Below are 13,597 nucleotides of genomic sequence, written 5' to 3'. Positions count from 1 at the left end.
GTGTTTGTTATGACCAGTGCATTTTCTTGGCAAAACTCTATTAGTCTTTGCCCTGCTTCATTCCGTATTCCAAGGCCAAATTTGCCTGTTACTCCAGGTGGCTCTTGACTTCCTACTTTTGCATTCCAGTCCCCTATAATGAAAAGGACATCTTTTTTGGGTGTTAGTTCTAAAAGGTCTTGTAGGTCTTCATAGAACCGTTCAACTTCAGCTTCTTTAGTGTTACTGGTTGGGGCATAGACTTGGATTACTCTGATATTGAATGGTTTGCCTTGGAAACAAACAGAGATCATTCTGTCGTTTTTGAGTTTGCATCCAAGTACTGCATTTCAGACTCTTGTTGACCATGATGGCCACTCCATTTCTTCTGAGGGATTCCTGCCCGCAGTAGTAGATATAATGGTCATCTGAGTTAAATTCACCCATTCCAGTCCATTTCAGTTCGCTGACTCCTAGAATGTCGACATTCACTCTTGCCATCTCTTGTTTGACCACTTCCAATTTGCCTTGATTCATGGACCTGACTTTTCAGGTTCCTATGCAATATTGCTCTTTACAGCATCAGACCTTGCTTCTATCACCAGTCACATCCACAGCTAGGTATTCTTTTTGCTTTGTCTCCATCCCAGAACAGTATGAAAAGGCAAGTTTCCATATCCCTTACCTATTGTGTCCCTGGGAGTGTATTGATTAATATAGTTGGTATATAGAAATGTAAGTAGTAGCTTTAATGTTTGTAACTTTGGACCCTTGGGTTAATTCTTTTCTTGTTATAACCCACCACACTTTTGCCCTATAGGCATGCAACTTTATCTAATGCTTTCAGAGGGTGGTGCCTGACTTTAAAATAATCACCTTTAGAGAAAAATAAGTTTTCGGAAGAAAGGGTCATAAAATGTTAACAAGCCTCCTGGCCAGAAGATGACGTAAATCACCTAAAGCTTTTGCACATGGTAAGTTTGCAGAAAGAAAGCCTGGCTTTGATAAGGGTCAAGCACTGCTGACCTTGCATGACTCTACCCCACCCCCATTGTCCTCTATGCACAACTTAAGCTATAAAAACTACCTTGAAAAATAAAGTGTGGGCTTTGCCCACCGAAGCTTTGTCTCCCCATGTCATTCTTTCTCTTTCCTTCTCCTTTTTCAGGCTGATTCCCTGCAGCGCAGGGGCCCTCTGCGTTCACTTTCCTGCCTGGGCTTCTAAGACCCACTGGAGAAGGTGCCTAAGGTGGGGCACATTCAGCTATTTGAGAGGGCGTCTGTGGCCTACATGAACAGAGCAAGTCTTGTGCTGGGGCTTTATTGGCTTTCTGGGTAAACCAAGAAATATCAGCCTCTTTTTTCTCCTCTATTTTCTTAACTGCAAAATTCTTTCCTTATCTCTTTATTTCTCTCAGTCGCCGATGCCGTCCTCCCGAGGGAATCCCTGGATGCAACCGGGACTGGACCCTGATAGTAAAACATACATAAGATGAAATTATAAAAATAAATAAAAGTCATGTCTATAACACACGTTTATATACATCAAAATTCATGCCAGGATGAGTATTTTCATGGAACCATAAGTAGCAATGAGCCTAATACAGGTTACAGATTTGTAAAAATGTAAAGTCTTTTTATTAAAAAGGTGACAATTAGAACTTAGTTCAGTTCAGTTGTGACCAACTCTCTGCAACCCCATGGATTGCAGCACGCCAGGCTTCCCTGTCCATCACCAATTCCCAGTGTTTGCTCAAACTCGAGTCCATTGAGTCAGTGATGCCATCCAACCATTTTCATCCTCTGTCGTCCCCTTCGCCTCCCCTCTTCAATCTTTCTCACCATCAGGGCTTTTTCCAATAAGTCAGTTCTTTGCATCAGGTGGCCAAAACTATTGGAGCTTCAGGTTCAGTATCAGTCTTTCTAATGAATATTTGGGACTGATTTCCTTTAGGATTGACTGTTATGATCTCCTTGCTGTCCAAGGGATTCTTGAGAGTCTTCTCCAACACCACAGTTGAAAAGCATCAATTCTCCAGTGCTCAGTTTTCTTTATGGTCTAACTCTCACATCCATACATGACTACTGGAAACACCATAGCTCTGACTATACAGACCCTTGTTAATAGAGTAATGACTTTGATTTTTAATATTCTCTCTAGATTAGTTATGGCTTTTCTTCCAAGAAACAAGCACCTTTTAATTTCATGACTGTAGCCAATGTCTCTAGTGATTTTGGAGCCTGAGAAAATAAAGTCTGTCACTCTTTGCATTGTTTCTCCATCTATTGAAGTCCATCCCATGAAGTGATGAGACTGGGTTTCATGATCTTCAAAACTAAACGTTGAATTTGAAGCTAGCTTTTTCACGCTCCTGTTTCACTTTCATCAAGAGATTCTTTAGTTCCTCTTTACTTTCTGCCCTAAGAATGGTGTCATCTGCATATCTCAGGTTATTGATATTTCTCCCAGCAATCTTGGATCCAGTTTTTGCCTCATCCAGCCACGCATTTAGCTTAAATACTAAATACTCTGCATTTAAGTTAAATAAGCAATGTGAGAACATATAGCCTTGATGTACTCCTTTCGAAATGTGGAACCAGTCTGTTCCATGTCCAGCTCTAACTGTTGCTTCTTGACCTGCATACTGATTTTTCAGGAGACTGCTAAGGTGTTCTGGCTTTCCCATCTCTTTAAGAATTTTCCACAGTTTCTCGTGATCCACACAAATGCTTTAACATAGTCAATAAAGCAGAAGTAGAGGTTTTTCTGGAACTCTCTTTTTCTATGATCCAAGGGATCTTGGCAATGTGATCTGTGTTTCCTTTGCCTTTTCTAAATCCAGCTTGAACATCTGGAAGTTCTTGGCTCACATACTATTGAAGCCTGGCTTGGACAATTTCGAGCACTACTTTACTAGCATGTGAGATGAGTGCAACAACTCTGCTTCAGTTTGACCATTCTTTGGCATTGCCTTTCTTTGAGATTTCTATCAAAACTGATATTTTCCAGTCCTGAAGCCAGGGCTGAATTTTCCAAATGTGCTGGCACATTGAGTGCAGGATTTTGAACCTGAAATTCCAATACTTTGGCCACCTGATGCCAAGAGCTGACACACTGGAAAAGACTCTGACGCTGGGAGGGATTGTGGGCAGGAGGACAAGGAGACAACAGACGATGAGATGGCTCCATGGCATCCCCGACTCGATGGACATGAGTTTAAGTGAACTCGGGGAGTTGGTGGTGGACAGGGAGGCCTGGCGTGCTGCGATTCATGGGGTCACAAAGAGTCAGACATGACTGAGCTCCTGAACTGAATTTCAAATCATAAACTGATCTGTTAATTAATGTGACATTAAAAGTATTGAGCAGAAGTCAAGATATCTGAAACATTAATATATCACATTTAAAGAAAAGGACATTTTAAGAAAGTGATTTTTATTTTTATAAATTTTTATTTTGTAAAATGAAGTTATACAACTATAAATTTTGAGAATATTTTCAAATCAGAGAATAGGACACACTATGCTTTTATGCCTGATAGCCACCATCTGAAACCCATTTCTGAAGTTACTTTTGGAAAATGGTCTGACCCAAATCAGCCAACTATGGAAGTTTTCAATAGGAAACAATGTCTCTGTTAAGCACTTTATAAATTCAAGAGTTAGAGAAGTTATTTCTATTGCTTCCTGGTAGTTCAGATGGTAGAGAACCTGCCTACAATGCAAGAAACCAGGGATCGATACCTTGATCGGAAAGATCCCCTGGAGAAGGATATGGCTACCCACTCCACTATTCTTGCCTGGAGACTTCCATGGATAAATGAGCCTGGCTGCCTACAGTCCATGGCATTGCAAAGAGTCACACACGACTGATGGACTAAGCACACAATTGTCAACTGTATACACTGTTTCTAATAAATATCATTTCTATAGATGTATTACTCATGGAGGTACTGTTGGCACACATATAGTAACTCCCAAAATGTATGATTTCTGTAAGGTACTCCATGATTTCCCATATATCTCTGCAATTCCAGTCATTAGTTACACTAAACTTAAGGTTTCATATCGCTTGGATTCTAAAATAACAATCACTGTCACAAAAATTACACTGTGATTTCCTTGGTGGTCCAGTGACTGAGACACCTGGCTCTCAATGCTAGCTTCGGCGAGGGCGGGGGTGGGGGGTGGGGGGTCAGGACTTGGGGGAGGTGCCTAGGTTTGATCCCTGATCAGGGAACTAAATCCCATACAGCACAAGTAAGATCCAGTTGCTGCTGCTGCTAAGTCACTTCAGTCGTGTCCGACTCTGTGCGACCCCATATACGGCAGCCCACTAGGCTCCCCGGTCCCGGGGCTTCTCCAGGCAAGAACACTGGAGTGGGTTGCCATTTCCTTCTCCAATGCTTCAAAGTGAAAACTGAAAGTGAAGTTGCTCAGTCGTGTCCCACTTTTAGCGACCCCATGCACTGCAGCCTACCAGGCTCCTCTGTCCACGGGATTTTCCAGGCAAGAGTACTGGAGTGGGGTGCCATTGCCTTCTCCGAAGATCCAGTACAGCCAAATAAATAAATATTTTTCAAAAAGAATTACACTAAGATATGTTAGGAGGCATTGCGAACTGACATCTGGTAGCACCCAATCTCTCTTTAATAGCTCCATTACATTTTTTGAATTCTTCCTCCTTCCAGCTTTGCATTACTTTGAGTCAGAACACTTCGTTTTTCCTGAATGGTCACCAACCCAGACTCCCGAAAGCACCTGTTTCTTGCAGATTCTTGCCCACAAGCTGAAACAGAAAATACTAACTTGATATCTTCACATAGCCCGGATATTGGGTTCAGAGTGCTGGTCACGTCAAGCTGCTCCTGTGACGGGGAGGGACGCAGCTAGACCCCTAGATATCGGTTTGTAATTCTGTGACCTCATGACCCCTCAGAACTGCAATTATCTCTTCACCTGTATCTGCGATGTGAGACAGGCTTAAAGAACTGAGATTATTTGTGGAAATCTTTATGGCTCAGTTGCTAATGATAAAAGAACAATTAAAGGTTTGTACCGATCCTCTCCAAAGGGACTCTTGAAATGCTTGAGGAAGGTTCTATTCCCTTTGGTCCTGGAGACAGACAGGGACTCACAAGGAACCTGTAATAAATACTGAGATCTGACAAAGGAAGGGAATTTCATGTGTCTGCTTGTATAGTTTGTATCCATGAGGTGTTTCCACCAAAAACAAGTTATTTCCTATTCTTGAGACCACTGAACTGTGCCTCCATTTAGATTATGAGTAGAGAAATGGAGCCAAAGCACCTGAGAGGGATTTTCAAGAATTTCTCCATCTGTCATTTTACAAAGGTGAAATCATCATACCTCATTGTCTGAAATGTCATAGAACTTCTCAAAAAGTATCTTGAGGCAAATGCCCCCTGTTTATAGTTAGGATTCAATGTCTGATAGATAGAAATTCCCGCCTAATTTCCACTGTAGTCTGCAATAGCAGGTACACCTTAGTGCCAACTCCCTAGAGAATATTCTCCTAGTTCTTCGTGACCAAAGTCATATTCAGAACCAGAGGTTCCAGCAGGGAACTGTGAGATTTGACCTACTAATACTTTTATCATGAAAATCAGTATCAATATCCTCTACTTAGAATTTGTCCCCACTCACAGATACTTAAGAAACATATTTTCTTTTCATTTTGTTCACAGCCCAAAACATGAGGGATCTTAGTTCTCTGGCTAGGGAAGGAACCGCAAAGCTGCATTGGAAGATGGGGTCTTAACCACTGGGCTGCTGGGGATGCTCCAAAACACATTTTCTTTAATAAGTAATTTATTACCTTGACATATATTTTCCTTTATATTGTAATGATTAATGCTCTTTCTGTGTAAGAAATGATTAAACCTTCAACTCTGAGATCTTAACTTCCCGAGCAGGGATTGAACCCAATAATAACCTGCAGTGGAAGCACAGCATCTTAACCACTGGACTACTAGGGAAGTTGCTAATCTCACATTTAAAGAGAAGGGTGTACTCTCCTGGGATACAATGGTCTGTGGGCCTCTTACTATTTTTCCTGTCTTGTGTTAGCGCTTCTCCAGATTATCCTTTCAAGGACTGGGTGAAGAGGAGGAGGTTAGGAAAGCAAGCCAACAGTAGAGGAGGGTGTTTGGGAAGCTAAGTGCAGAGCAGTCGATGTGATCCACGCGTCCCATTTGCCTAGTTTCGTGCCCACTTTTAGCACAAAAAGTCCTGCTTCTTGGAAACTTGTTCAGTCCTGAAAGAAGCAGGGCAATTGGTGGCTTCAGCAGCAGCAGCAACAATTAACAGAGGCAATCTGTGTATCAACAGATTCTGACAGGAATAAGAGTATGTCATTTCTGTGGTTACGTTATAAACGACAATGTGGATTCCTATCTCCCTCTTTCTTTCTGGAATCACTTCCTAAGAGAAAAGCCGGCTTCCCTGATGGAAGCAGGTCTCTGGTTACAATTACTGAGGCTTCCTCCCAACGGATTATTTGAGTGGTTACATTCTGCTTTTTGTTACTGAGGAGACACCCATCTTCACACACTCCCACAAAGGGCTTTTGAATTTTCCCCGTTTTTCAACTTGCTGAAAACATCTCGGCTTTCCATAGAGGCAGCTCTCAAAATTCTTCTCTTTTGCCTTAAGTTGTTTGAAACACTAACTTAGAACAGGCAGGAAGCAGCTCTGCTCCAGAGGAAATCAAAGAGATTTAAAGGCATCAAAAGGCAGAGAAAGGAAGCACAGCAGGACAGAAGGACCAACAGACCCAAAACCGAGAGGGGCGGGGGTGAGGGGAGGCAAGGCCCCGTCCCCACTGGCCCCGCCCATAAGTACCTGCGCTTCCGGCCTCGTCCCACCCTCTCCCCTTTCGTCGCCTATCTTTGGCCGCCCCGTAGCGCACTCACCTTCCTCTGTACCGGCTCTTCCGCCCGCGCGTGCGCAGTATCCTTCAGACCGGGAATCGAGTTTAAATGAGCGACAGAGTGTTCTGGTGAGTTTTGTTTGTTTAAAACCCGATTCCTAGTCCCACAGCCTGTTGTCCTTCACACGTGGCTTTCGGGGGTCTCTGTGAACGTTCAAACTACCGTCCCCATTTTCCCGTCCCCAGTGTGTGTCCTCGCATCGCCGTGAGAAGTTCTGAAGTCCTTTGTCTTAGCTGCCGGGTCCCTGGGGTCCACGTCCGCTTCCTGTTATTATCGTTCTAGAGTCCACGTCCTTCTCTGGCAGTTCTGCCTTCTAACTTGTGGAGACCGCTGCTTAAAGTCCGGCATTGCCCAACCCCTAGGTCCTTGATCCGCGAAGAGGTGAAGGAGGTTCTATTCTGTATGGAGTTTGGTCAGGGTCTCGCCTGAGGTTTGAAGGGGAGGGTCAGCCTAGAACGTGTGGTTTTCACAGGAAGGGCCGCGAGTTCTGAAGAAAAGAATAAAACGAAAAACACCTCGTTTGATTCTGTGTTCCAGAATCCCTGCTGTGTCAGTGGCCGTAGAGGATTGTATTTTGTACCTGTTGAGATCCTCCCTCTGTGTGGGGCTGTGTGACAGGGAGCTCGGTGTGTTTTTCTAGGTATTGAACAGTCTATTTTCAACATTCAGGGGTCACTTCCCAAGACTGATCTTACGTGAGAAGGAAGCCCAGAGGAAGAGGAAAGCAAGGAGTCAGAAATGACTCATTCCGAGGTAAGAGGCATAATCCTTTTGTTTGTTTGTTCTTTTTCCTGAAATGCTGTTTCTTTGGACTTGATAAGCGTCTTAACTTCTGAACCGGTTTGTTTGAACTTACCCATAATCATGATCCCAAGGGACCCATTGCCCTCCTGACACATCAGAATGGCAGAAACAGTATTACCAGCCAAAGAAGCTCAGTTCAGTTCAGTTCAGTCGCTCAGTCGTGTCCAACTCTTTGCGACCACGCCAGGCCTCCCTGTCCATCACCAACTCCCGGAGTTCACTGAGACTCACATCCATCGAGTCAGTGACGCCATCAGCCATCTCATCCTCTATTGTCCCCTTCTCCTCCTGCCCCCAATCCCTCCCAACATCAGAGACTTTTCCAATGAGTCAACTCTTGGCATGAGGTGGCCAAAGTACTGGAGTTTCAGCTTTAGCATCATTCCTTCCAAAGAAATCCCAGGGCTGATCTCCTTCAGAAAGGACTGGTTGGATCTCCTTGCAGTCCAAGGGACTCTCAAGGGTTTTCTCCAACACCACAGTTCAAAGCATCAATTCTTCGGCGCTCAGCCTTTTTCACAGTCCAACTTTCACATCCATACATGACAAAAGGAAAAACCATAGCCTTGACTAGACGGACCTTTGTTGGCAAAGTAATGTCTCTGCTTTTCAGTATGCTGTCTAGGTTGGTCATAACTTTCCTTCCAAGGAGTAAGCGTCTTTTAATTACATGGCTGCAGTCACCATCTGCAGTGATTTTGGAGCCCAAAAAATAAAGTCTTACACTGTTTCCACTGTTTCCCCATCTATTTCCCATGAAGTGATGAGACTGGATGCCATGGTCTTCGTTTTCTGAATGTTGAGCTTTAAGCCAACTTTTTCACTCTCCTCTTTCACTTTCATCAAGAGGCTTTTGAGTTCCTCTTCACTTTCTGCCATAAGGGTGGTGTCATCTGCATATCTGAGGTTATTGATATTTCTCCTGGCAATCTTGATTCCAGCTTGTGCTTCTTCCAGCCCAGCATTTCTCATGATGTACTCTGTATAGAAGTTAAATAAACAGGGTGACAAAATACGGCCTTGACATACTCCTTTTCCTATTTGGAACCAATCTGTTGTTGCATGTCCAGTTCTAACTGTTGCTTCCTGACCTGCATACAGATTTCTCAAGAGCAGGTCAGGTGGTCTGGGAGTCCCATCTCTTTCAGAATTTTCCACAGTCTATTGTGATCCACACAGTCAAAGGCTTTGGCATAGTCAATAAAACAGAAATAGATGTTTTTCTGGAACTCTCTTGCTTTTTCCATGATCCAGTGGATGTTAGCAATTTGATCTCTGGTTCCTCTGGCTTTTCTAAAACCAGCTTGAACATCTGGAAGTTCACGGTTCACGTATTGCTAAAGCCTGGCTTGGAGAATTTTGAGCATTACTTTACTAGCGTGTGAGATGAGTGCAATTGTGCGGTAATTTGAGCATTCTTTGGCATTGCCTTTCTTTGGGATTGGAATGAAAACTGACCTTTTCCAGTCCTGTGGCCACTGCTGAGTTTTCCAAATGTGCTGGCATATTGAGTGCAGCACTTTCACAGCATCATCTTTCAGGATTTGGAATAGCTCAACTGGAATTCCATCACCTCCACTAGCTTTGTTCGTAGTGATGCTTTCTAAGGCCCACTTGACTTCACATTCCAGGATGTCTGGCTCCAGGTCAGTGATCACACCATGGTGATTATCTGAGTCGTGAACATCTTTTTTGTACCCTTCTTCTGTGTATTCTTGTCATCTCTTCTTAATATCTTCTGCTTCTGTTAGGTCCATACCATTTCTGTCCTTTATTGAGCCCATCTTTCCATGAAATGTTCCCTTGGTATCTCTGATTTTCTTGAAGAGATCTCCAGTCTTTGCCATTCTGTTGTTTTCCTCTATTTCTTTGCATTGATCGCTGAGGAAGGCTTTCTTATCTCTTCTTGCTATTCTTTGGAACTCTGCATTCAGATGTTCATATCTTTCCTTTTCTCCTTCGCTTTTCGCTTCTCTTCTTTTCACAGCTATTTGTAAGGCCTCCCCAGACAGCCATTTTGCTTTTTTGCATTTCTTTTCCATGGGGATGGTCTTGATCCCTGTCTCCTGTACAATGTCCCAAACCTCATTCCATAGTTCATCAGGCACTCTATCAGATCTAGGCCTTTAAATTTATTTCTCACTTCTACTCTATAATTATAAGGGATTTGATTTAGGTCATACCTGAATGGTCTAGTGGTTTCCCTTACTTTCTTCAATTTAAGTCTGAATTTGGTAATATGGAATTCATGATCTGAGCCACAGTCAGCTCCTGGTCTTGTTTTTGCTGACTGAGCTTCTCCATCTTTGGCTGCAAAGAATATAATCAATCAGTGATTTTGGTGTTGACCATCTGGTGATGTTCATGTGTAGAATCTTCTCTTGTGTTGTTGGAAGATGGTGTTTGTTATGACCAGTGCCTTTTCTTGGCAAATGTCTATTAGTCTTCGCCCTGCTTCATTCCGTATTCCAAGGCCAAATTTGCCTGTTACTCAGATTTTATCTGACTGAATGTTATAACCCCTTTTGATATTTGTCCACAAAGCTTCCTAAATGACTTGACTTCTAGCTGACTTTGGAATGCTTCAGAGGGCCCCTGAGACATCCCAGGGAGCTATTAAACTACCTGGGTTCATTGGACATGTAAAGTTACATGGGAAGTACTGTTGAAGGGGTGATAAATCTTCTCAGATTATACTGTATGGTGGATGTTACCAATATAGATATCCTAAAATTATGTGGAGTCTTATAGATCTGATATGCCCTAATAAAATCTGGTCAACTATAATTCTGCTTATCCTGTTAAAGTGTTACAAGTCATAGCAGTGACCAGGCTACACTGTCAATTGCAGTTTAATCAGATTTAAACATGCCTTCTATGGTTTCACTCTAATGCGTTTGGAAGAATACTGCTACTTCATAATTTATGGAAAAGATTTTTCGAAGGTTAACCGATAAACAACTTTTGTTTGCTATCTGGTAAGCTGGTAGCAGACTGGAATTTAGTCTAATCTCTATGTTAATAGAACACAGTTTTCTTAGAATGCAGCTTTCAAGAAGAGATTATGAATTTTTTGCCTTTAAGTGATTTACATTCATTTTTAAAATCTTTTGTTACTTTGGTAAAATAAATAAGCATTACTTAAGGTTATGGTACATGTAGACAAAGCTTATTCTTCTCCAAAAGTAACCCCTCATGGTTAGACTTTTGCCATCCTGATATCCGTAAAACATGGCCATGGTCTGCTCCTGAATCACGGAATAAATATGCTAATGTTGCCCTGATTATTTTATAATTGCTCTTTCAGATGAGAATAGTTTCTCTTGTGGATCATAACTCATCGTCCTTTCTTCACATTAGAAATTGGGTAAAAAGGAAAACTGTGTAAAAAAATATATTTTGTAATACCAGCCAAGCCACCAAATCACGACCAGGTCTCTGAACTTGCCGTTTTCATCTTGGATCACATTAGGAAGACTTCCCATGGCCTACTGGCATCTGTACTTTGTATTTCAGGGACGGCTGACATTTCAGGATGTGGCCATAGACTTCACTCAAGAGGAGTGGGAATGCCTGGACCCTGGTCAGCGGAAATTGTACAGGGACGTGATGGTAGAGAACTACAGGAACCTGGCCTCCTTGGGTGAGGATAACTGCCTTCCAGAATCCCTTATCTACCCACTGCGTTTTTGTTCTGTCATTTCTGGAATGTCTTCTGAAATTTTCTGCTTCCCACAGTATTTTCAGATCTGTGCTGTCTAGGGGATAATGGGTCATTTCTGAGTTTAGAAAGAAAGGCTTCACGATGAATCATTATGCTGGTAATGTTTTTCTTCCTTGATATACTCTGCGTCCTTCATTCCAGGTTACTGGTAATTGTGTAAGTTCTGTGGTATTAAATAGTTGCACCCTCTCTTAATCTCACATTGACACTACTTACTTTTGCTTTAGTACTACTTGACCAGACTCTCAGGACCTGATTGTTAGGTGTGTGTTAGTATTGTATAGCAGCTTTGAATAAAGTATTTCAGGAAATCATTTTCAGAAGAAAATGCATTCTCGTCTCACCTGAATACATATTGGATTCGATACTGATGAATCTCTAACAACACAGATATTCCTTTCTCTGATCACCAGGGCTTGTCTCTAAGGTGGACCTGGTCACCTTTCTGGAGCTATTAAAGGATCCCAGGAATATGAGAAGAATGGAGACAACAGCCATTTACCCAGGTAGGTATGAATGGTTGGAAATGATGACTCAGATGAGAGGTCCAAGGAGCAGTGAGGAACTCATCCTTCATCACGTGATCTTGGGAGATTTGCTTCAATGGAAATGGTTTTCGAAAACCTGGGTTTGTTCTGCTACGGTGATAGAAATGTATCACCTGCCCCATTCTCTGTCTCTGAAATCATTCATGAATTTATCTCCAGTGATTACTTTTCTCCATCACAGTGTGACCTAAATATCTCCTTTTGGCTTGTGACAAACTGCATTCATTTGTTGCTCTTCGATTTCTTGGGGGCCCTAGGAAAACTCTGCCCATTTCTGAGTAACTGTATGAAAGTCCTTTTAAAGTTTCCTTCTATCTCTAGACAGAAATGTGTGAGTCGAGTGGTAGACAAACTGCCAAATTTCCAGGAATACTAGGGACAGGTTTTTGTTCTCTGATTTATAATTTCCTATCCACTGGGAGCGACACATAGGACCTTTCAAATAAATTTCAAGTTCAAGTAATTTTTCACTGCAGAAAGCAAAACCTGGTGAAAATGAAACAGTGCACATCTCAGGTTGACTTGAAAGTTTCTCATTACCTTATATGATCTCATATAAAATATCTTTAGTGTATTTGCCCCAATTCCAACATGCTAAAATACTTTATTGTGTTTTATCACCTCATAGAATTTTAAAATACATTGACATAAAATCTTAGCACATTTTCCACTACATTATTAATGGTTGATTCAAACTATGACAATTTTTAGATTATATGAAGAAATCTTTATTAAAAGTTCTAATTGGAATATAGGTATTTTCCAATTTTGTATTCCTATACAGCAAAGGTAATCAAATATACATATCAGTCAGTTCAGTTCCGTCGCTCAGTCGAGTCTGAGTCTGTGATCCATGATCTGCAGCAGGCCAGGCTTCCCTGTCCATCACTTACTCCCAGGGCCTGCTCAAACTCATGTCTGTCGAGTCAGTGATGCCATGCAACCATCTCACCCTCTGTCGTCCCCTTCTCCTCTCATCTTCAGTCTTTCCCAGCATCAGGGTCTTTCTCAGTGGGTCAGTTCTTTGCATCAGGTGGCCAAAGTATCAGAACTTCAGAACTTCAGGACAAGGAACCATGTCCTTCCAATGAATATTGAGGACTGATTTCTTTTAGGATGGAATGGTGTGATCTTCTTGCAATCCAAGGCACTCTCAAGAGTCTTCTCCAATACCACAATTCAAAAGCATCAATTCTTCAGCACTCAGCTTTCTTCATGGTCCAACTCTCACATCCATACATGACTACTGGAAAATCCATAGCTTTGACTAGAACCTCTCACTGTTTCCACTGTTTCTCCCACTGTTTGCCATGAAATGATCTGACCGGTGCCATGATCTTTGTTTTTTGAAGGTTGAGTTTGAAGCCAGCTTTGTTAGCCTCTTTTTTCAGTTTCATCAAGAGACTCCTCAGTTCCTCTTTGCTTTCTGCTCTAAGGGTGGTGTTATCTGTGTATCTGAGATTATGGATATTTCTCCCTGAAATCTTGATTCCAATTTGTGCTTCCTCAAACCGGGTATGTCCCATGAACTACTGTGCATATAAGTTAAATAAGCAGGGTGACAAATAATGTGCTGCTTTCCCAATTTG

General features: G+C 42.2%; 1 protein-coding gene across 1 annotated transcript in view; it reads left to right on the top strand.

Moving 5' to 3' along the window:
- The first annotated feature begins 6,950 nt into the window (after positions 1-6,950).
- Positions 6,951-13,597, top strand: part of LOC616720 (zinc finger protein 420-like) — a 25,775-nt gene continuing 19,128 nt past the window's right edge. Inside the window, 4 exon segments of the mRNA XM_059877235.1 lie at positions 6,951-7,000; positions 7,602-7,685; positions 11,253-11,379; positions 11,874-11,966. Coding sequence (XP_059733218.1) covers positions 7,671-7,685; positions 11,253-11,379; positions 11,874-11,966 — 235 coding nt within the window. The 5' untranslated portion in view covers positions 6,951-7,000; positions 7,602-7,670.

This window comes from Bos taurus, chromosome 18, assembly GCF_002263795.3.
Source record: "Bos taurus isolate L1 Dominette 01449 registration number 42190680 breed Hereford chromosome 18, ARS-UCD2.0, whole genome shotgun sequence".
In the NCBI taxonomy this organism is placed as follows: Eukaryota; Metazoa; Chordata; class Mammalia; order Artiodactyla; family Bovidae; genus Bos; species Bos taurus.
The sequence above is the reverse complement of the archived record's forward strand: the minus strand, read 5'-3'. Positions and strand labels throughout refer to the sequence as shown.